This window comes from Vidua macroura, chromosome 6 (genome assembly GCF_024509145.1).
Source record: "Vidua macroura isolate BioBank_ID:100142 chromosome 6, ASM2450914v1, whole genome shotgun sequence".
In the NCBI taxonomy this organism is placed as follows: Eukaryota; Metazoa; Chordata; class Aves; order Passeriformes; family Viduidae; genus Vidua; species Vidua macroura.
Window position 1 is genome coordinate 7,930,816 of NC_071576.1, and position 24,779 is coordinate 7,955,594.

The 24,779-nt window shown below is 42.7% G+C and overlaps 1 protein-coding gene across 3 annotated transcripts in view; it reads left to right on the forward strand.

Annotated features, from left to right (window-relative positions):
- Nucleotides 1-17,227, forward strand: part of NUDT14 (nudix hydrolase 14) — a 58,502-nt gene extending 41,275 nt beyond the window's left edge. For all 3 annotated transcript variants that reach the window (XM_053981186.1, XM_053981187.1, XM_053981188.1), the window contains 3 exons: nt 202-266; nt 5,010-5,247; nt 15,703-17,227. In XM_053981186.1, the coding sequence (XP_053837161.1) occupies nt 202-266; nt 5,010-5,247; nt 15,703-15,943 (544 nt within the window). In that variant the 3' untranslated portion in view covers nt 15,944-17,227. The remainder of the gene's footprint in view (nt 1-201; nt 267-5,009; nt 5,248-15,702) is intronic.
- The last annotated feature ends 7,552 nt before the right edge of the window (nt 17,228-24,779 follow it).

The window sequence follows — 24,779 nt, forward strand, 5'->3', positions numbered from 1 at the left end:
ATGGGCTTTGGAAACATGATCCGTTATCTATCCCTCTAGACGGATTTTTTGGACAAGGACCTTGCTCTGTTGAGGCTTTAGTAATAAATCTTACATGTATTTATGTAGTTGAAATTAAATTCACAAGATTTAAGTTTAATAGTTCTGCATTAATCCTTCATAAAGCATTGATCTTTTGGTGTTTTTTATCTTCCTCCTCAGTGTGTCAATCCTGATCTTTAATACTTCTCGGCAGTGCTTTGTTGTGGTGAAGCAGTTCCGCCCAGGTAATCCTCTCTTTTACATTTACTTTTGCTCTCTAGTGAAGCAAGCTTTTAAGGGTTTAGCAGTTAAAAGTTGGTGCATCTATGGTGATAAAATCTTTGTTCTATATTCTGTTTCTTTGTATGATAGCCCATCCTTTTCAGTCAGTCAGAATTTCTAACCAGGGAAATTTCCATTACAGATGAAACGAATGATCAGGGTAGTCTTACATTCTGCTCTGGGGCTGGTTCTTGTCCTTTTTTGGATGGAATTACAAACAGCTCTACAATGATCATGCAAGAAATTGCTTTAATTTGAAGTTCCTTCTTGACCTACTTGTACAGAAGCACAGTATTTTCCTTTTTGTTTTGTTTTGTCTTAAATATTCTTTTTATTTCTACTGTCTTATTGTGCATTGTATAGTTGGGAATTTGAAATGAGGGAGATTCAGGACTGTATGCTTTTTCATCAGTATGTGGACAACTTCATTTTACCAGTTATTATGAATTTAGGTTTATATACATTTTCTTCTGAGTTTTTGTATCAGTTATTTTAACTCAAAGCAATATTTACTTCCTGGAAGTTAAAAACTAAATGCATATTCGCTGCATGTTAATTAAAAGAAATGACAGGGTATTTCACTGACTGTTGCTAAGAGACCATTTCAAGACTGCTCATGGTAGACTTTATAGAAAACTTTCTAGGGTAGTGTCACACTGCCCTTTCTTCCTGACAGTGATTACAGCCTCTCCAGTGCTGTGCAGCAGTGTTACATTGAGAGTGCATCCTTCTCATCAAGTGCTAATTGACTTGTATAAAGTGTTTGGTTATTTGTTCATCACTAATCCACTGTCTTTTATTTGCCAGCAAATAAATGGCTCCCATAGCTCTCGCTCTCTTTGAGCTATCTTAGGGAGAAGCCTTCATATCTGTGCATACACATATATATATATACACACATGTATATATATGCACTGAGCAGCAACACATTCATTGCATTATCTCTATGAAAGTGTCAAATCAGCCTCAAAAGACTGGAGTTAAACAATTCCAGAGGCTGTAGCTGCTCAGACACCTGGTCCTAGGCACAATGGTCAGTCAGATACCCCACAGCACTTCAGTGATCACAACAATGCCCTGCCATTACTCACATCCTTATATTTATAATTATATCTCCATTCCATGGTTATTGTCTGCCCTGGTGCCTGGTCCACAAAGCCAAGACAAAGGCTGAGGCTTTTCTCCTCACCAGATCCCACCAGGGTCCCACCAGGAAGGCGATCACTCGTTGCTGTGAGGGAACAGCTCTGCAGGCACGTCCCCTGCACATGTGCAGGTGCCAGGTGTGCTCACCTTTCCCTAGGCTGTGCTGGCAGGAGCGGCTTTTCCCACTGATGTCTGTGCTGCTTGTAAAGGCACTCATGCCTCCCATTCTGTTTGGCAGCAGCAGCCCTTATGCAGCCACAGCAGAATGGCTGCAGACAGGAGGTTTTGAGGAGCAGGGAGCTGAAGGAGTTCATGCTGACTTGAGGGTGGCAGAAGCACACAACCAGCGAGGCAAACAGTGTGCTCTAGGATTAGATCATCTTGAATGATCATGAAATCACACATTTGGGAGGAGCAGAGAGAAGAAATATAAGCATGTATCTCTGTATATGTACCTCACCCATGACTAATTTTTAAAGGTATTGGTCCATGCTTATTTTGGTAGGCAATTTACCACACATTTTCAAATATAATAAAATAATATGTTGCTAGGGTTGAGACCCATGAAAATGTACTCTGGCTTATTAACTGTAAGTATAATGACCTTTCAATGGATTGTGATGTTTGTTTTTCCACTGACTTAAAATGGGCAGTATCAAAGATTTGAATCATAAGCCGTGTTCTGTTTCAGGAGGTACAAAACTCCAGTGCAGTCAGACGTTTAGAGATGAGCCAGCGCCTTCCCAGACAGCCAAACCCCACTGGCTCCTTAGTCTGTACTGTTGTTTTCTTCTGTTTGGGGACAGCAAACAAGTCCCTGTATGTGTCCTACAAAGGCTACTTTTAAAAACAGCAGTTACCTTATTTGTTCTGTTTGGTTGAACCATCTATACTTTGTCCCACATTACAGAAAGGAAGGTGAGAACATCAATTCTACTGGAGTTTCCACTCTGGGTGGAAACTTCCTTAGAGCTGAGTGCCTCCAGGGTAATTAGTCCAGATGTGGATTTCATCACTTCCTTGGGAAGCCTTTTCCAAAGCCTGACAGCCCTTTGTGTTGTCATTCTTCCTGATGTGCAGCCAGAAGCTGCCCTGGCACAGGTTGGTTCCTCACCGTGCTGCCACTCGTGGCCGTGTCCATCTGGCAATGGAGGAGACTGCCCAGCAATGGTGCAGGGGCAATTCCTGGCCGAGGAGGCATCGGAAGACAAGGGAACAGTGGACATGGGACAAGTGGGTGGATGACTGTGCTGGGGCTTCTGGATTCTGCTTTCCAACCTCTGTGGATTTGCAGTAAGATGACAACCTCTGGTGAGGAAGAGGAGGGTCACAGATTTCCCTCTGAAGAATGTGCCTTAGTCAGTAGGTCACACACTGCTTTTCTATCCAGTTCTTCATCATCCAGTGCATCACTTGTGCAGTCAGTTTTGCACTTTCAAGAGAGTTATGGGAGATTCTCTGCTCCCTGTCTTTAGAAGGCAGCTTGGCTTTCTTGGCTTCGTTTATCTGTGAGAGTTGAGTTTAAACTTTTGCAAGCCACATGATATTAAATTCATAATTAAACTCCTTGGTGAATGCTCTAATATTTGGGCTCTTACAGAAGTGGCTAGTACTGCTTCTTTTCTTCCTTATCTACAGAGAAAAACTGTTCCTGGGCTTGAAGTGTGGCCATATCACAGGACTTTGCTCTGAAGAGGACTGCTGAATTAGGTCCTTCTGGGAATGTAGATGTTGATCTCCGTGGGGCCCAGTTGTGCTGAGGGAGAAGGAGAATGGCAGGTGCCTGATGGAATGACAGGATGGGTTTCAGGGATACAGAAGAGTTTTAACAGTTTTAAGTCACAGCTTCATATGTCTGTATCCCACACTCTTACCTGCATCCTGGTTTAATGTCCAAAGCCTTTAATGGGATGCATGTGTTGTTCCTTTTTTAATTATCTTATATGGGTTTGTCAGTACTAAAAAAGAAATAAAACTTTCAGAGGATTTGGCTTCTCTCAGAGAAATCTTGGATGTGGTTGTCATTTATGATAATTTTCCTAGCTTTTAGAAGTTTTTGGAATAATGACAATAGACACCCTTCAAGGAGCTGTCCCCTAGAGCTGGCAGGGAATATTTTTTTTCTGGCTTCATGCTGTGCTTAAAAAAAAAAAAAAGAGCTCTAACTCACGTCTTTCAAGTAAGAAATGGAAACTCCGATCCGTACCTGTTTGAATCTCAAAGACCTGGATATACCTAAGACTAGCATCTTTGAAAGTTTTAACTTCTGGAGAAAGATTAGATTTTGGATATTGGACATCTCCCTTTCAAGTGCAGATCTTGCTATTCTACACTTCTGAGGTGTCAAAATGAGCACTGCAGAAAGAGCCCAAGCACAAATTGCTGGGGTGTAGACTCTGCCTCAGAGACCAAGTGCTTAAGGAGACACTGTGGTACTTCACTGTTATGCAACAGCATTTCTCCAGAGAGCTTTTTTTAAGAAATACCAAGCTACAGTATCTGGAAGTACAAAAAGTTGCCTATTAAACCTGAGTTGTTATTTATCCATTCTGCAAGATTTAGAATGGGAAATAAAAGAGAAACGAATCAGAAAACCATGGTACGTGTATGTGAAGTATGTATGTAAAATATTTTAATGGAATAAAAATAGGTTCAAAGTTTAAAACAGTTTTATTCAGGGTGGTTTATAACACTCTCTTGGAAACCTTTCATGAAAAGCAAGGGGATAGACATAAGGACATTTCAAGGAAAAAACAAGTGGAATTATGCCTGTATATTAAAGTTACAATGATCTGAAGTTGTCTGTCAGTAGGGATTCTTTGTGTGTTGACATCCAGTCCTGCAGTTCTCACTCAGGCAAAATTTCTTTTGACATCAGTGAGAGGTTTTGCTTAAATAAGGACTAAAATCTGACATTTGCACTTTCTTTAGGGGTGCATTACAATGGCAGCTGTTTGTAGATTAGTTCAAGAAGTCTTTTTCAGACTCCACACAGGAATCTGTGCAAGGAACTCTATGTTCAAAAGAGGTTTTTTTTTTTTTCAAAAAACATACATGCTTTTCATACCCTTTCTAAATAACAGCTGAGTTGACAGGCTGAAAGACTCATCATTGTGCACATGGTACTTTATGTGCAACCCAACTTTCCTGCAAGATAACTGCATAGTTTAAATTAAATCCCAATATCTGCATTGCCCAACCAATGGGAGCTGTATGGTGCTTCTGGCACTTAGATTTCTTGGATGAACTAGCTTCCTTTTTCAATTCTTATTTATTTTAAGGTGGGCATGACTTAATTTCAGATGATGTAAGTACAAATAAGAGTTTAAAGAATAATTTTACAGACATGGCAAGAGAACCTTTGTTCTTTAAAATTCCAGTTTGGTGTGTCATTATTTTAACAGATAACACAGCTGAATTCCTTGTTACTCTCAAGTACTCTCATGGTTGTTAATTTCCAGGCGAAATTTGTCTACCACCCTTTTTTATATTTAATATGAAGAGACTAATATACTGCCCTTTGTTTCCTTTTCTTTTGTCTTTTGGGTTTTTTTTTTAAGCTGTTTACATGTGTGAAATAGAAAGGCATCATCCTCAAGTCTTTGAGAATCAGGACAAGCAGAGCTTCACTTCCCTGGAGAATCCCTTACCTGCTGTGGTTGGAGTGACCTACGAACTCTGTGCTGGCATTGTGGACAAGCCAGGCCTTTCATTAGAAGAAATTGCCTGTGAGGAAGTCTTGGAAGAGTGTGGCTATCGTGTTTCCATTGCAGACCTCAGGAGGATCACTTCTTACAGGTAAAGAGCAGCAAGTTACAACACTTAGCATTTTGTTGTTTCACAGATTGCTGAAGTGGCCTGAATGTTCCCTCTTGCCTTGTCTAAACAGAGTGTTGGAGGAACATGGACATCTGAAGGCACAAGAAAGGTGTAATTTTTAGCAAGTGAGAGGAGTATTTACAGAAATGTAAGGAATTAGAAATATACAATCAATATGATAATTATGGGATTGAATTCCCAGGAAGAGTCATACTATTGTGATTTATTCCAAAGACTGTTAGAACAGGAAAAAGTTGCATTGGGCTCTTCAGAGTTTGGTACAGCACTAGAAAACAGCCCATCTTTACTATCCTGGGTGTTCTCCATCTCTGATTCTTATTATTCAGATTAACAGTAGAAACTGCTCAAGATGCTCTCTGATTAAACATGATTTTGCAGAAGCATGAGAACCTGTGGCATTAGATCTCTTCATAATATTTGGTCTGTAATTAAAGCTTCTTTGAATTGGACAGTATTTACTGTTATATATGAAGATTTTGTGGATTTGACTGTCAAAATTATTACATTGTACTTTTGCAGGGTTATAAATAGTTATTGAAATAGTTTTTAACATGATTTAAAACATTCATTAGGAGTAAAGGGAAAAATTAATATGTAAGTGGAAAAATACAAAGTGTGGGTTGTTGGTGAAAAAAAACCCTCAAGAGAAACTTTGCACACAGCTTTAATCCTATTCTATCTCATTCACTGCTTTTAGTATTGTTATCCAAAATGTATGTATGTTTGTATTTTACAGAGAAAGCAGCAGGTTTTTTACTTTCTTTATTTTACTTGACATCTCCATTGAACTAGGCACTGTCATTGGTTTTTAATTTGGGAATTGAATACAAATCCACAGCTGTCAATCCTGGCAAATGTTATTTCCTGCTGGATTAACAAGCAGTGCTTCTGTAGAGGGGAGGGGGTGAATCACAGGAGCTGTCTTTTACAACTCATTGAAATCAGATTAAGGGTTTGTTCTGCTGAAAGAAAAAGTGTCTTCCAGATTTATGAGCAAAAGCTGTCTATAGAATTTCATAGGTTGGGTGACACTGACAGGCTGCTGCATGCAGATATATACATATGTATGTGTACGTATGTGTGTGCATACAAATGCAAAAGAGGAAAAGTACAATACAATTCCTGTAGAAGGTTGTAGATTTAGTGCAGAAGTTTGACTCAATATTAATGATTTATATCTACGTAAAACTCTCTGTGTTTTGATGTTGATAAATGTCTTTGTATGTTACAGGTGGTTGTTCATTCAGTTGCATTTTTTTTTTAATTGCACTGACTTGTGAAGGGTGTATACAATTGGGGTATTCTTTGTTGAGACCTTTGCAAAGAGCTCGTAATCCTCCATTGTCCATGTGGACACAGCTTTCTGCCCATGGAGATCCATGCTGAAGTCAGAAGGGCCTGTATAATTTTTACATTTTTAAATTAGTATGAAAGGTTGACGCCTCAAAGATGATATTTCACAGGTTTTTTTTTTGTGTGCTTTCCCATGCTCTATTATTAGGATTTTATTCCATATATTTTGGTACTCCTATTAGGAGTGTCCTGTTTTCCTCCAGCCAAGGATTGACATATCTTTCTGATCCTTAAGGATTTGATGCAAAGACAGGAAGTAATCTGTTCATTTATGGTCTCCTAAGGACATTTTTTCTGTAATGACTACAGTACATATAAGAATTCCTGGGCTTTTTCTAAGTGTAGCAGGTTTTTCCAAGTGGTTTATGCTGCTGTTTCATGCTGTGACTGTCAATACAAAGCACAGGCATAAAGCATTGCATTAATGCATATGCATGCCATTACAGTTGCAATGCATCCTGCACTTCTACTCTTATCTCCCATCCCAGCAATCTGTGTAATAGCTGCTCTGCATTATTTATTGATCCAGTGCCTCAGGTCAGAGTTTTGGGGGGCTCTCTCTAGATGGCTCCTCTTCCAAAGATCAGCCTCAGCTGGATTGGCACCAGTTGTGACAAATGTGCATCTGTGCTTTCTCTCAAATCTGATCATTCCGTGGCCTCTCTTGGAGGGTTTTGGCATTCTGTCTGAAGTGTCTTATCTGTCTGCACTACAAGCAACTTTTCCTTCATGTCTTGCCTAAATTTCCCTTTCTTTACTTCAACACTGACACTTACTACTCTGTCCCCAGTGGACTTGAAGTACTTCTGCTCCTTCCACCTCCTTGTTAAAGCATGTTCCCTTTATTTTATTTTTGCCTGTGCAAAACTATTTTAGTTGATTAAGTCTTTATTTTCAGATCATATTTTCTAGATATCTGATCATTCCTTCTGCTGTCCTCTGCCTTCTCTCCATCTGGTCTGCATATTTCTTAAAAATTTAGTGCCCAAAGTGAAGCACAGTGCTTTAGTGGGGGCTTTCCTGGATAGAGTGGAAGCATTATCTCCCCTAGTCTCACAGATCATTCTTTATACACTGCAGTTTGTTGTTTGCCTTTTTTGCAGAGGCATTACATTACTGATGTAATTTATCTTCCACAATGCCTCCCCTGTCTCAAAACTAGGATTTGAACCTGATAATCCTTGTGGGTCCCTTCCAACTCAGAATATTCCATGATTCTGCATTGTCATTCAGCTCCTGTCCATATTCTGTGTCATCAGAGCTTTTGATCTGAAAGCAGGGAGTTGTATTCCTAATGACACCCCTTGCTGGAATCATGGTCATCAGAAGGAAAGTGCCTGACTGAAATAAAAGCAGGATTTAAGTTAGACCTGACAGAAGGGCATGAAGAGCCAAAGACACATCAAATGTAAAGGGAGAAATGGTTTTGGCTAGGGAGGTCAGTACATTTCCATGCCTAATGGATTAAGAAAGATGGAGCATGGACAATCCACAGGGAGAACTTAGACTATGGGGAAAAATTGAATATGAAAACCTGGAGTGGAAAAAGAGGAAGAGATGAATGCAGAGAAAATCATAGGCTGAGAACTAAATGGACCTGGGGAAAGTACATTCACTGTAGTAGAGAAGAATTCTCTGTAAGGAAATGAGGAAAGTATTTAGACTGTATTTAACTCTGCTCTGTTCTCTGTTCTATAACTGTATAGGTTAGAGGTAATCTGAAGATAGCAGGGATTTTCCTTATTTATTATCAGGGCCTGTAGCAGTGGTTTTGGGGGACTTTTTTTTAATTGCTTCTCAGCTAACCTGGAAAGTGTGACCCCAGTACTGCCACAGGTAATTCATACACATGCAGGTAACCCACTGGACCCCTTATTAAGCTCTGTCGAAACTCCAGTGACTTAATACTCATCACATAGAAGTCATACAGTGAATTAAGCAGATCTCACATTTAATTACCTTGAATGATCCACAGAGGAGCTGTGGAGTCAATGAGGAATCAGGAAAGAAGCCAGGAGTTGGGGAATTTGCACCATTTGAATAATTTGGAACAAATTGTTCCAGCAGCAGGAGGACAGTATGGTGTGGGTGAGTGAAGAAGGCTGGGTTGCGGGCAGATAACAAGAAATACAAACATGTTTAGAGGAACTTGACTGGAGGAGGACAGAGGAATCACACTTCAAAAATCAGAAATATCTGTTCCTATTATAGAAAAATGCCAGACAGGAGGTGAATTAAAATGCAGATGGTTCATGTTGCTGTGTAGACAGAGGAGAGATCATTCTGAAAAGAATCTGCATTATTTGCAGACAATGTGGTGAGTTTAGTTTCATCACTCCACAAATTTCTACGTTTGTGCTTGGCATTTAGTAACTTCATTTTGGTATTGCAAAAAGGTTGGTTTAAATTATGGCAGCAGCTAATTCACTTTTGGAGACTTCCAGGAAGTTTTGGTGGCTGCTGGTGTCTTGAGTTCTTGTCAGTTTTATGTATGGCATCAGTCAAAAATAGCATAGGTGATTGATGTGAGGGGTATAAAGGAATTACCTGGTTCAATAATCAAATAACAAAATGAAGATAATCCAATTGTAGTATAATTACAAACTTAGGGTTCATGAAGTTTGAAGGTTGCAGTTAAATTCAACATGTTTAAAAGCTCTAAAAGAAATCTGTGAGCTTCCCTTAATGTTTGGGTTTTTTTCCACAAATGGAAAATTTTTTTAAGTTAATGTCTTACTTTGGACTTACTCATATACCAGATATAACAATTTTTCTTTCTGTCATGGTATCCCAGCAGTTTTCTGATTGAATCCCATGTGCTGAAATTCAGCTGTGAGTTAATTTCTTAGGTTGAAGTAGTTCCAACTATCTGCCTTGAGACGTGTTTCCTTACAAGACAGGGGCAGGGAAATAAGTTGTCATTGTTGTTATTGTTCTTGTTGATGTTATTGTTGCTATTGCCAAGTATTTTCTTTTAGTTCTTGAAAATGTTAGTTGTCCTGAAGAATATTTATAAAATTAATTGGACTTCAATAACACCTCAGAGCATCAGGGTAAAGTTGTACAAGAGCTTCTAGTTCAGCTTCTTTTTCCTTTCATTACATCTTCATTTTCTCCCAGAGGCTGTAAAATACTCTTGGCTCTGACCTGGATACAATAGGAGCTGTAGGTTTTCAGCCCCACTGCAAAGAAATCAGATGGATTAGTTTGAAGGACTGACTATATTAAAATAGGTACTTACTTTAATCTTCCTACATTTGATTTTTTTCCCAAAGTGTACAAGAAGAGCATTCAGAGAATTAATATTGTATGTTCCAATTACTGTGCCATGGCTTTTAGCCTCTGTGCAATGAGGTAAAAATGGTTTGTATTCACAGGTTTTTATGTAGAAGGAATAATAGCCCTGAAAATGTTAGAGTGCATTATAATTAGAAAGATCACCTGCTAGTACACCTGTTGGGTGATGGCATAATGTAATATAATTTTATGTTAATTACTTCTGTGCTTTTTTCCCTGCACCTGCCGCTCATAATGTCAGAACTGTTCAAAGGTCCTAAGAAGTGACAATAGGAGCTGCATGTCACTGATCATCAGTTTACATGTTGCATGCCTAAGTGGATCTTGATTTAAACATGAATAACAGAGATTTGTTTCACATTTATTTGTAAACATGAATTATGTATTCACTCTATACCCAAATTCTGCATCCAGATGGCTTATGTCTTAGAAAAGGATATATTGCTTTCAAGAATTTGGACATTTACTATGTAAGATTAAAACCAAAAAAAAAGAGACATATTTCTGTGTTGGTAAGAATGTTGATTGTGTATAGATTTTGTATTTGTTTAATATTAACACATTACAAGAAATTTAGCTTTTAATTGCTTTCTATCAGAAATCTGAACTAAAGTAATAAGTCTTCACAAGGATAAACCAATTTATTTGTTCCTCATGTTGCAGCAGAGGAGAAGAGTATAAAATACTGCTTACATTCTCATACATGCTTGTTTCTTCAAATTAAAAATATAATATTTACGAACATGATACTTACGAATGAGATAATTGGTTGGCATAGGCGAGCACCCAGACATGAGAAAAAGGCAAAGCTAATCTGAACCAGAAGCTTTGAATTTTGGCCCTGATTACCAGCGTGTTTGTGTGTGGACATGCACACGTGTGCACACTCATTGTGAAGAAAAATCTCACGGACTGTTGGCAAACTCAATCTCACTTTGGCTTCAGACACTACTAAACCTTTTTTTTAAGCCATAAGATACTGTTTCCCACTTCTGATAAAAAATGTATGTACTGTATCTTTATGCTCATGAACTTAGGACAAGTAAGTAGTCCCATTTTGTGAGGTCAATTTTGAGCGTTGTGTATTTCCTCATGCATTTGATAAAAGGGAACAGTTAAACAAAGGCTTTGTGGTAGCTGCTATTGCCCTGTTTCAAAAACAGATTGGAGTGACAGTCTGCCTCCTGTGTTTCCCCTGGTCTGAGGAGGAAGTAGATGGAAATACTGTACTTACAGCCTCATGCTGCCAGCCAGTCCCACCCCTGGCCAGGAGGTGAGAAGTGCTTTGCAGTCATTCTGCAGAAGCTCCTTCTCTGGTGTGGCATTGCCTAAAAGTGTGTTGCCCAGGGCTTTAAAAGCCATAGCATGATTTAATCTCACTATTTGAGTGTTTTATTCAAAATGAAATATGGGAAGGCAGCATACAGTCTTGTTTTGGTGTGTTAAACTTATATATAAGTTACTGTTGTGATGAAAACCATATGACTTCGGTATCCTTACTTTGACATGCTTACATTCCTAGACTTGCTGTTGTCAAAGGTAATGGAGGTTTCTGACTGTCTGAAGCAACACAGAAAGTTTAGTGCTAATAGAGTTTTGGGGTTTAAAATCTCTCTGTTGAAATTACAGGGCTTGTGAGCTTAAGCCCTAATGACTTGACAAGGAGTATTTGTGAGCCCTGTAGCTGTTAATTGGAAAAACCATCGGCTCCTCGGAGGAAACCCATCCTCAGGATGAAGAGGCGAGAAAACTGAGCTCTGTTTTGTGTAGATCATTTGCCTTTGTCCCACAGTGGCAAATAAGTCAAGCCCTGTGCAGACACATCAGAATACAGCTGGAACAGTCAGCTGAGGTCAAGCCGGGCTTAGTAGGTCTGGGTCAGTGTGAGCCATGACCTGCTGGGTTTGGGCAGCATGCTGCTTAACCCTGGACTGACACCAAAGCCTAAAGTCTCACCGTGGGCTGGTGCTGAGTTCAGACCTGCTCACCCTCCCCCCAGCCAAGCCTCTCTTGTCCCAGGAAGGCACCTTTATCAGGAAGGTGGCTTTCCCAGGCTGAAACTCATCACTTACGGTTCGGGTGTGCTGACCCCTGTGATTTCCACAGATGCAAAGCTAATGAATATAGCTGTAATCTGTTAATAGGTGACTCATTTCAGACCATGGCAAAAGTGTTTTATTAGTAGTGGGAAATACTGGGGAAAGGAAAAGTGTATGCCATATATGTGGGATAGAAGAAGACAGTAGCAGAAAGAGGAGTATAAATAGGACTAAACGCACATCAAAATTCTTTAAGCAGCATACTCAGAAAGTGCAGGTAATTGTGTCAAAGCAAAGAAAATTCCTAGTGACAGATAAACCTGAAAGCACACTGCAAACATAATGTTTCCTGTAGCCTATTCAATAGTCAGACCCACTTTCTCCCTCTCTGCTCTCTTCCAGTGCCCAAAATCACTGAAATGTACAATGTTTTGCACGGTTATATGGAAAAATGCTTTATTACTTCTACCTGAAAAGCTTCAAAGCAACAAATCTACCTTCTGATTTCTATAAAAGCCAAAGGTACTAAGACAGACAAAATGTGAATAGCATTGATTTGTGTGCAATTTTCTAAGGACAAGCAGGATACATTAGCAGTGTGGAAATGTCGTGAAAGACAGCAGTAAGCAATACTGAAGAATATTGAATTTAGTAAAGGGCAGTCCATGTGGATCTATGCAAAAATGATCAACTGGCAGTGTAAGCAAGAGCATTTAGAGAATAAAATATCAAGTGAAAAAAAGTAAGATATTTGCCTCTTTTAAGAATTAAAGTATATTTCTATATCTTTCAACTTCTTTCTGAAACCATTGAAATAGTCTTTTAGAATCAGAGACTAATGGAATGTACTGAGTTGGAAGGGACCCACAAGGATCATCAGGTACAGGTCCTGACTCTGCACAGGACATTCCAAGGGTCACACCCTGTGCCTGAGAGTATTATCCAAAGGCTTCTTGAGCTCTGTCAGCCTCGGTGCTGTGACCACTGCCCTGGGGGAGCCTTTTCCACTGCCCAAACACCCTCTGGGTGAAGAACCTTTCTCTAATATCCAACCTAAACCTCTCCTCTCTCTGCTTTGTGCTGTTTCCTTGGGTCCTGCTGCTGGCCACAGGAGTGAAGAGATGGCTGTCAGTCCATCTGCTGTACCTCGTGAGGATGTTGAAGGCAGAATCCAGCACTTGCCCTTGTTAAACTCCATATGGTTGATGATTGCCCCTCTCTTAATTCGTTGAGGCCTCTCTGCAGGGCCTCTCTGCCCTTGAAGGAGTCAACAGCTCCTCCCAGTTTAGTATCATCAAATTGGGAGTAACTGTCAACTCCCTTGAGGGAGATTAGACAACAAATTAAAGCAGTGAATATGTTTATAAATAACATCCTGCAACAGTCTGCAAAGTCGCCATATAAATAGTGAAGGGACTCTAGGTAGGCTTAGGTAGGCTTAGAAATGTTAGATTTGCTGATTTGGGAAGGAAAGAGTAGAATAGAATGTAATGAGTATTAATACCAGCTTTCTTTAATTTTATTTATAGCTCACTTGGAAGTTTTTATTATGTTGTAACTAGTATCTTGTGGCAAAAATGCACCAGAGAAGAGAAAGTTAGGTAATCAAGTAAGAGAGAATGATCTTGTGGGTATGTCCTGCTTTGAATATGTATTGTTAGAAATATTTGTTTGTTTCTGTGGTTAATTATATGCCAATAGATGTGAAGAAATACCATAACTTTGGGCATCATATCAAAGGAAAGACCTTGATGTCCAAGACTTTCATCTTTTCAAGTATATTAAGTGTAGTAGCTACTCTTGATATATTTCGTTCATAACAAGGGAGTATCATGTGAATAAGTGCAAAGAAATTGCACCATATGGAAATCAATCCCGCTATTTGAGCTGTGGTGGCAAGAACCTGAATCTTACAGTGTAGCACCTTGGAAATCAGTTTTCCTTTAGAGAAAAGATGTGTGGAAAGTGAACTGATTTCCACAGCTGTAGCTATTTCATAAGGAAATGGTCACAGGTGCCATAGAAGGAGATTATGCTGTAAATAATCAAGCCAGAATGTTCTTATAGAAGTATTTCTTATATAAATTCGCTGGTTTCGTATATAACCTTTATATAACATCAAGTGGACATGGAAATACTCAGGTTAGGATTTTCATTCTCCAGGTGGGGCATCCCAGAGGAAGGTGTCAGACTTGATACTCATCATAAATAACAGGACATTAAATATATTATACACAGTCCTGTGTTTTTTCATGGAACCTGTGGCAACCAGCAAACTGCATTCTTTGTCTTGCAAATTTTACAGCTGTTTAAAACATGGATCAAAAAGCCCAGTCCTAACACTGGGATAAAGTGATGAGCACAGAATGACAGAGGTCCAATATCAACCTTCAGAGTTCCTGAAAATGCCAAAGATGGTCAAGTTTCTTTTCATAAGAATGATCCTGGATGGGTGACACATCTTGTCCAAAGTCACAGAATGCATCAGAAGTAATTTTAGGAAAAGAATTCACTGATTCGCTCCCTATTCAGTATTTTTAAAAAATTTATATTGATATAAGAAACCAACTTCAATAGTCACTATTAGAAACCAACTTCTGTAGTCACTATTAATTCTCCAAACAAAATAATTGCCAGTGTTCTTAGAAAACTGAGAGACAAATGATTAATTCCTGCTATGGGGTGTGATGTGTGCTGGATTAACTGAAAGATTTAGTTGACTAATGGTTGGGTAAATCTGGATATACACTCTAAGATCATAACACTGCTACAAATCTGAGAATCCTCTGTATGTGTAATAGTATGGAAGCTAATTTTTCATCTTGCCCTAATGCCTCATTCATAGTTTCAGTGAACTTTGGATCCAGATTTAATGTGAAAAGTCGCTTGTAATCATGTGAAATGAAGAAATTGCAATTACAATGTGAATATTTTCTTGGAAGGACTAAATGAGTGGATTATCTACTGATCCCTTATTTAATAATACCTAAATTAAATAGTCCTAAGGAAATAGAGGATTAACAAATAAGAAGTATAATACACAGCAAGCAGTCTAGCTGAAGAAAGACTACATAATCTAAAATATCCTCAACTAAATCCACTGAAGCAAATTTAGCAGGGAGACTGAATTACTTTGGACATGTGCGTGCTTACAGTGGTCCATTTGGGTCAAGGCTAAAGTTCAGGAAGGATAGAGAGCGAGTCTCAGACTGCCTTTCCCTTCTTTACCTATCCAGTCCATGAGTGGAGGACTCCAGCTGTGAATGGATATAATCTTCTTAAGAATAAAAAATCTAAATATTTGTATAAAAACAAGCAAACAAATGTAGCACGACAGCACACAGATACACTGGGGAGCTTCTTCCTGTTGTTTGTGCATCTCTGTGAGTCATCCTGCAGTTCGCCCTCCCTGAGGTCAGCTGGAGGAACTCTTGACTACAGTGTGTGTAGGACAACAGTTCACCAGTACAAAATCTTTCTTTTTTTTTTATTTTCTCCCAAATTCACATATTTCCAAAGAATATATTTGAAGATGGATCTATTTTATATGGAACTGTATTCAAAACTGTTGGTATTTCTGCATGAAAGTTGCAATCAATTTCTGTCTCAGTAATTCTGTCTCAATCAATTTCTGTATCACACATGGAGGACACAGGTTTCCATTCCTAGCTCCTTGCTGCCTTCTTTCTATCTAAACCAGAGTTTCCTCTCCGCTTTCTTCCAGGTCCGGAGTTGGTGTGACAGGTTCTAGGCAGACTTTGTTTTATGCAGAAGTAAACGACCAGATGAGAACCAGTGGAGGAGGTGGCCAGCCTGAAGAAGGAGAGCTGATTGAAGTTGTGGAAATACCTTTAGGAGAATCCATGAAGTTTGCTTATGATGAGACTTTCCCGAAGACAATGGGTGTCATCTTCAGCTTCATGTGGTTCCACAACAACATAGCACCTAAACTACCCAAAAAGTAAAGCACCATGATTTTAAGGAAAGCTTTTCTGCTGGTGCTGTGCATGCAGAAAACTGCAAATCTGCCTGCCTCAATCAACTCAACTTCTCACAAGATAATATTTTCTTTAAATAAATTTGGATGTAAATTATGAATTAAAATATTCACACAGTTTCCATTATTAGCAAAACACTAACTGGCTTCACTGGGGCCAGGATTTGCCTTGGAGAGCCAAATGTTGATTTTTGTGCAAAGGTTAAATGAATGTGTCCAGTTCTCCTTTCTCACAGCACTGTTTGAGGAGCTGCCCAAGCCCTCAGCACAGCTGTCTCAGGAGCCTCTCACCATGTCTGTACATACTGGCAACTGTGTATTCATTGTCGGTTTTGATATTTTTTTTAAGAAAGCAGCAAACCTTAATAGTCACAGATAACAGTGTTCCTGAGTTCAGCACAGCTTTCAGGGAGCAGCTTTCTCTGTGGTGTATGGCTCCTGTACAGAGGAGGCTTTTGCATTTCTGAACATGCAAACCTTTATTTCATAAGCAAACAGGTCTGTAAATCCTGCTAACGTGTCACTTTGACAATGGAGCAGCTGTAAGATTATGTGCTCCTGTTTGTTCCCATCACAATGCTGGGCAGCAGTGATGGTGATGGAGGGGTGAAGGGTGGGGGCTTCTGCTGGAACACATGCTTCTTTGTTTGCTTTATGGGCAATAGTTGATAAATTAGATCAAACTTTGTCCTCGAGAGCGGGACCAGAGAGGCCAAATTCTTTTAATTTGACTATGAGGTGATGAACTCAAGTGATTTCTCTGAGGTTTGCTGTGGTCTCAATTTCCTTACCACCCAAATGAGAGGAATGGGACTCACCCCTCAGATAGCACTTCTTGGAATCTAATGACTGAAAGTGCTTTATTGTGATTTTATCATGATTTGTGCAGTTTACATGAAAGCCTGTGCAACCTGCACAGACACACTGAGGAATGTCTTTTAAAATCAACGTCTTGATTTAATAATTTGATTTAATAAAGTGCTCTAATTAGAACATATAGTACATGTTCTATCAGTGTAGGTTGGATGTGGACTGTTTGTCATGTGAAACTGTTAAGAGCATGAATGAAACAGAATCAAGTCTGGCAATTTAATTATGCACTGGGTTATGTTATTCACTGACTTAATCAACATGTCCATATTATAAATGCCTCCAGGGGTACTGAGGTGCTAAGTGTGTTTAGAAGAGAACTGCAAATCTGCAAACTTGAACTTAACAGCTGAAATAAATGCAGCAGAGGTGTCTGATGGTGTCCAGTGGCTGATTTTAAATCACTGCTTATCTCAATAGGTGTATAAATAAAAAAGATTTTTTTTAAAAGGAGCTTTTAGAATTGCTGCTTGCTGGTTCTCCTCGTGATAGGAAGGAAAGATCCTTGGCAAGCCAGTGAAGAAGGAGCAGCCTCTGTCTGTGGAGTCAGGCTATTTGTGGAAGTTCAGACACAGCTGTGTTGAGCTGGGCCTGGTCCATGGTGAGTCAAGGGCTGAGTTATTGTGAGAAGCAAATAAATTCTGTCTGTCTGATGTATTTACATTGGAAGGTGTTTCAAGGTGGGGTCTCCACTGCTCTGTCTAGTACAGTGTGTCCTGATTGCTGCTGAGGCCTTTATGAACTACTACAGTCCATAGAATAAATAATGCCTTTTATTCCAGACTGTAGTAACCAAAGTTTCTGTTTGATTCCACTAAAATTACTGGTCACAAAGCAGCTTGTGTGCATACATGTCAAATGTATAATGCAGAAATTGGGAAAAATAAAATATTTTGCCCCTCCAAGTGCTGTGACTGTGCCTCTTAATGTACCAAACCTCCCCAGGGGCAGTGCCAGGCTTGCCAAATTTTGGCCCTAGGTCCTGCTGCTGGTCCCCATTGCTCACCAGCACGGTGGGGCTCGCAGGAGGTGTCTGCTGGGGCCATCAGGGTGACACCGAGGAGCCATCGCCACCAGAGCAGCAGCAGAGGCTTCCCAGGGGTGGGGAGAGAGCTGGAGGTCACCCTGTGGGAAGAGGGGGACATGTGCCAGTGTGGAAGGGTGTGGGGAGGAAGCCACAGGGGTGGCAGGGTGGCATCAGTGCTCTGCTTGCTCTGAGGTGACCTCACCACCACAACCTACAGGCTTCAGAGTGCTTTTAGGCACTTGATACTGGTGGATAGTGGTGATGGTGCAGTGGCATGAGCTGGGCATTCCCTCAGCACTTCTCCATGATGTAGGCAGCCAGACAAGAAGCATTGTCCCCACCTCCCAGGCTGCTCCTCAGGGGTCTACTGGGCACACACCTCCAAACTCCTGGGGGACTGCAGTGGCTCTGATGCTGGACTCCATGCCTGTGCTCTTCCTCACCATCCCCGCATTGTGCAATTCTCAAACACACAAAACAGTCCCAGGATTACTTCCATTTTCTTCCACAGTTTGGGAATTTTCCACAGAAACAGCAGTATACTGAAAGCTGTGCATAAAGCAGTGGGGGATCTGGAGTTTGAATCTGCAATATTAAATATAAATGTGTCTTCCACCTCTTACTTTTTCCATGTTAATTTTGGTGGGAGATTTTATAAGCAATTATAAAGGTTTGAAAATATGGGACAAAGGGCTTGGCCTTGTTGAGGGTTTTTTTTCCAACACAGTAGATGATGCATATTTATAAAAATAAAACCAGAACAATTCAGATGTCATTTCACTCATCAGGGTTCATTTCAAAGATCCTAATTAGAGCAAATCCAATATACATTGGCCAAGCCAGGCAGGGGGAAAGTTCTTCTAATGGAATCTCACAATCACATCAGTGTTTTAGATGCATCCTTTGGACGTGCCACCACACATACATCCATGGAAGGTGGACAGTTAGCATAAGCAAGGTCCCCATTTGCTGCTAATGAATACTGGCTGCAGCCTGCAGAGCTCTGATCTGATCTCATCCCACCATCCCCATGAGATCAGCATCTTTTATTGAGTACAATTGAGCGGTCCACATTTATAACACAAGTCTTAGAATCTCTGCTGTATTTATGATGTGACTTTGAGATGTAGAAATAATCTAATGAACATGAAGTTATGACTCAGACTTCTAATGAAGCCTGGAATGATAAAATCTTCAATGCAGTGTCGCTGTCGGGCTCACTATTGGGTGGCAGAAGAGAAGGCACCTGCACCTTGCAAATCCATGGATCCCCTCTGTTACTGCTCTTTGGGACCCTATTTGTAAAGTGGCTGCAAGCCCTGGGCTGCTCCCAGCTCTCAGGAGCAGAGATATGATTAGAACGCCTTCTCTAAAAGGCTGTCACTGTAAAGAAGCGAGCTGAATTGCCCGCTGGGGCTGGCGGGGTGCGGGATTCCCCTGGGAATGCGGGGATGCTCCCGCGCCGCTGGAAGCGCTCCCCGGCGGGAGCCCGCTCGCCTTTCCCCCCTCCCTCGCCACCGTCCCTCGCCGCCAGCCATAAAAGCGGCGCTCCCGACTCCCCGCGGGGCCAGGGCCGGGGCCAGGCCAAGGGCAACCGAGATAATTGCTCCTGAAATACACGTGCCGACCGCGCAGGGCGACCCGCTGGACAAATAGGATTTTTGCTAAATTAGGACAATTGCCGAGCACGCTCCATCCCTTCTCCGGGGCTCTATACATAGATGAAAGGCACACCCAGTTGTGCAATCTGTTGCAATGGCACACCTGGTGCTGTCTGCAAGTCTATTCACAACCGTCAGCAGGTGCGACGTGGCCTTTGTGGCCATAAAAGTCCGTCTGGGCCGCCCCTGCTGTGCTCCCCGCGCTCTGGCAGGAGAGGCTGTCACAGATTAATGTGGTTGTTTGAAGCTGCTGGGAGCCACCGCCTGAAGCTTGTAGAGGCTTCAGGGGGATCAGAGCGAAGCCTGTGCACACAGGATGGATTTGCAGCTCCTGTCGTAGTGGCTGTGCTGGGCTGGAGGTAACCGGCAGTGCTGCTGCCTGAGCAGGGACAGGGGACAAGAGCAACCTGGTGTCCCTGAGATGGAAGGTGTCCCTGCCCATGGCAGGGGGGTTGGAATCAGATGATCTTTAAGGTCTCTTCCTAGACAGTGATTCTATGATACAGCAGGTTTCTGCTCCTGCTGCCCAGTGGCTCTGCCATCAGGTACCAATGATTTGCAGTCGAGCCCGTTTGGGCTCAGCCTCTCCAAAAAGGGGTTTGCTTGCTTTGCTTTGGGATGCTACATCTCACACAGCACAGCATTAAGGTGGAGTTCTGAGACCTCAGGCCCAATCCAGATTTGACTTTCATTAAAGGAAGGAGGCCATGGACCCTGAAGTAGGTTTTCAGTGGGAGTTTTTGTTCCCACTGGGTCATGCAGGATTTTGCTTGATACAAACAAAAAAAAGGGATGCTCAAATCCCACCCTGCTGCAAAAGGTACTTCTCAATTTGTCCAATCCTTCAGAGCCACTCTCACATTTTAATTGGCAATGCATTTTTACAAGGACTTAAATGCTCTCGAGATGAATCATAAGGGAAGAGAGGAAGAATTCATAGCAGCTAAATGGCCCAGATTTGTGGCGCTTGGAGCTCTCTGGCCTGTCTCAGGACTGGCTTCAGTGCATTTCTCGTAATTGGAAATACAATCAGATCCATATTAAATCCTGCCAACCACGCACTGTATTGCTCTGCTGCTGAAGTGCTCAATATCCTGTACTGGCTTCAGTCTCTAATAAAACATTCAAAAGCAGTGACACGCAGAGAAACGCTTTTTGGACCCTTGGTTATGAGGAAAATGGGCTGGGAATGGGCAATGTGGGAACGTCTGTCAGCTGTCATCATTAACAGTGGCCCTCGTGCCCCAGCCTCATTAACAGAAAAATCCCTGGGCTCCTCCTGTGCCCACCTGTGCATCAGTTCTCAGGGTAGAGAATTGATGGGTAGAGCATTCAACGGTGAGGAAAGCATGATTTGACCCTTTTATGACAGCAAAATGTTGCTGTGTGTGGGAAGCCCCTGGGGTTGAAGCCACACGTGTGAGAGACTGACCCCTCCATCCACCCCAGTGCATGTCCATCACACTGTGAACACAGCCTGGGTTTAACCCTGTTTCCTGGGACTTGTGGAGAGGGGCTTCGGAAAGGAAAAAAAAAAGGTCAGTTTGTTAATTCTCTGAAGGAATTAAGCCCAGACAATAAGCCCAGAAGGATATCTCACCTGGCCCTAGATGCCATGGAAACATCTGACGAGCCTTGCCCCAGTGCTTTGGGCTATCTGGCACTGGCCCCAGCCCAGCCCTTTCCAAAGTTCTCAGCAGGTGATGGAGGGCACGGGTGGTGCTGTGCTCTGTCTGTGGCACAGCCCAGCCACCCCGGGGGCTGCGGGCAGGACCGGGACCATGAGAATCCCTGTGCTCCAGTCTGCTGGTGCCCTCCAGCTCTCCTGGGCCAGGTTTTGGGTCCAGGGTCACTAATCGGGTTTCCAATGTGTCTCGCCTGGGAGGTGGCTGGTGAATAAAAGGTGCCTCCATCTCCTGCCCAGCGTGTGGGTCCCTCCAGAGTCCAGCCCTGTTTCGTGGGGAGGGGGTGTTGGGGTAACACTTGCTCTTGCAGCAATCGCTAAAATAACTGTTCAAGGCACAATCACGCTCTTGAGAGTGCTAGAAACAATTTAAGAAATGTTCTCGGGACGAGTGGCGGTCGCTGTGCAAACAGCTCGCCGGGTTTTGTGCGAGGGGCCCCGGCCGCCGGCCCGCCCGGCCCCGCAGGAATGTGCTCGCTCCGATAACCCGCACGCTCCTTTTGTAACCTCCTTCCTTTGCTCCTTCAGGCTCCCCCGCTCCCACCCTGGCGTTTGGAGGTCCTCCTTTTGCAATAAAATCAGGAAAACAAAACCGGATTTATCACAAGTTCATGCCACACTTTCTTCAGCGCCCCTTTTCTAGTCACTATTTAAAGCAAGGGCTTTGGGAGGACTTCAGCACTCCCCACGGGTCTCCCCAGGGGCAGAACTTGGGTTTTGCTGCTCCACAGATTCCCAGTTTCCCAGTTTCAGCAGGCTCTCAGTGGGAGCTCGCTGGCCTGGCTGGGTTTGTGCCACAACCCGAGCGCTGCTGACCCCGGAGCTGGCGCTGCAGCAGGGATGCAGAGGCTTGAGTTACAGCAATCCATCAGCTGCTCATCCACTTGCCAGCCCCACTGCTCTCCTGCTATCAATCATGAGGGAGCCCCAGGGCGGGTTTGCGGCCCGGTTGCTCCTACTATGGCAGCTCAGCAGGGTGTCAGCAGCACAGGGGAGCCCCGAGCCTGCGGGGCCTGAATGCAGCCACAGAGCTGCAGAGCTGCACAGAGCTGAGACTTCCACATCCACAACAACTCTCCTTGGTCTTTGGGACTGGCATCAGGATCTGTCTTGTCTCTTCCTATCATGGTTGGGGCAGCTGGTGGGGTGGCATCAGGGCAAAGCAGCCAAGATCACATTCAAGGTTTATGCTTAGTCATGGAAGGGCTTCAGAAAACCCCATTTGCTGGAGTGAGCAACCTTTTGTCTGGTATTTATGCAGTATCTGTAAAGAGCAGGGAGAGGGGTTTGCAACAGGCTGCCAGGAAAGAAAGGGAACAGAATTAGGCTGGTGCAGGGTGTGTATGAAAATTGCACAGCCTCATGCTGACCTCCAAAGCAGCCACAACCCTTTACATCCCCGACCAGCTGATTTTGTAAGAGTGCAGACTGTCCCATCTGCAGCAGCAGTATCACGTAGCAGCATCATTTTGGGCTGCCCAGAGCTGGAGCAGGACATGGCCAAGCCAGGTACCAGCTTTGTACCCAATGTTCTCCCCTGCTGCATCTTCCCAGTCATGCTGCCAGTTTCATTTTTCCAAATGGCTTTGTTTTACCTCTAATGTCTTTGTTCAGGGTATTTTTTTTTACTACTATTTTTATTCTGTTTTATTGCTCTTCCACACAACCTGATCCCAGCCTCTCAGTCAAAATCACACCAATACATCACCATAATCAGATCTGATTGCAGGGGCTCTCTGGGAGCCAAGGCACTGAGCAAAGGCTAACAGGCTTATTGATCACAGCGGAGTGACAGCTCTCTCTAGCACAGGATTTAGCTCCTAGGTGGACTCTAATATGGGCATTTGTTTTTTCTCACTGGCAAAAGCAATGTGTAAATATTCTGCTGTTAATGATACAGGTCTCTTCCTGGTTAATAAATGGGGAAACAAAAAGATTGAAGTGAATGTCTTGCCTTCTAAAGCCTTATGACTGATCCTAATGCCCTGTCCTTTTTCTATCAATCAAGGCTGATTGGCAAAGCTTTTTAATTCAAGTCTCTAAGCAGGATGATCAGCATTTACTTAGCTAGTGTTGATTTCCACTTGACCAGGCTGCTCTGGAGAAAGGTATCACCTTATAGTGCAAACCCTCTTACAAGGGATAAAGAAACTGAGAGCGCCTCCATCCTCCTCATTAACCATCCTCCCGAGCAGCTCTGGGAGTGGGTCAGGGCAGGGTGGTCCCCCAGGAGCTGGGCAGGCTCCACTGAGGAATGAGGGCAGAGCACAGGGCACCTCCTGTGGCCCCAGCCCAGCTGTGGTGCTGGCTCGTGGCAGCCCAGCCCCAGCCCTCCCTTCCCAAATCCTGGTTCCAGGCACAGTGCGTGGCCTGGGACTGAGTCCCAGAGCTGCTGCAATATAAAACAAATCTGGCAGCAGGAGCCTGCAGCCCATGGCACACCCCCCCTGGCTATTTTTAGCTGCTTTTTCAGAGAAACAAGGCTTATGCAACCTGCCTGCAAGTGCAGGGGCTCTGGCTGCTGCTCACCACAGCACCTCCACCTCTTGGATGGGATAGTTGCTCCAGGATGAGTTTAGCAATGCTAGTGGGGAGGGCAAGCCCCTGGAGTTGCAACTCAAGCATCCACAGAGCTGGACCATGAGCTCTGCCACTCACAGGGTGATGAATTTCTCCCAGTGTTTCTTCTGTCACCTGTACCTGAGCACCCACCCTGGGCTGCCTGGCAAGCAGAGAGGGGAGATGGAAACTAGGATTTAACAAAATTACTCATTTTTGTGAAGTTTTTTGCTAGCATTTAACAAAATGACTACCTCTGTGAAGTTGTTTGCTTACAAAACACGTTTTTGTAAGGTCCTGTTTCTGGATGGAAGAGGGTCAGAGTTGAGAGTGGTGGTCTGGCATTGCAGGGCTGGTGCTCCCAGGGCTGGTTTTGTCTCACTGGCTTCATAAAACACATTCAGGACCTGCATATAGCACTGCAGAATTTACACAGAGCATTTACACTTGATGCAAAAAAGAGGAACTTTCTTTTCCTTGGGTACTATATTTAGATCTTCTTTGTGGAATAAGAGTTTGGGTTGTCTCTTCAAGAAAAGTAGAGATTTTTCTTGAAAAGCTGAGCTCCTTGGAGCAGGGGAGTCTGAAGCTAGAAAGGACCACTCTAAATGTTTCAGGGGGCTCAGGACCCATCTCCAGCCAAGACTTCCATGGCATGAGGAAGCCTTCCGTTCTTGGGAAAAGCCCACAAGGCTGTTGGGGCAGTAGTCTGATGACTTTTGACATGCCCTACTGCTACAGCCACGCTCCAGCTGCAAATATCCATCCTATTGTAGTTCAAAACAAAAATATCTTGTCTGCAGGACAGCAATCAAAGGTAGTTTGAGTAATTTCATAGCCCCTCTTGTTTTGCCAGCAAACAGCACACACTGCCATGAAACTCCAGACTGAGCCAGAGGGGTGACACAGGGGAGTTAACGGGAGCCATCTGTGCAGGTTAGGAACTGTTTCCTTCCCTTGAACCAGTTTTGGGCCAGCTGGGTCATTCTGAGGTAGAGGGAAG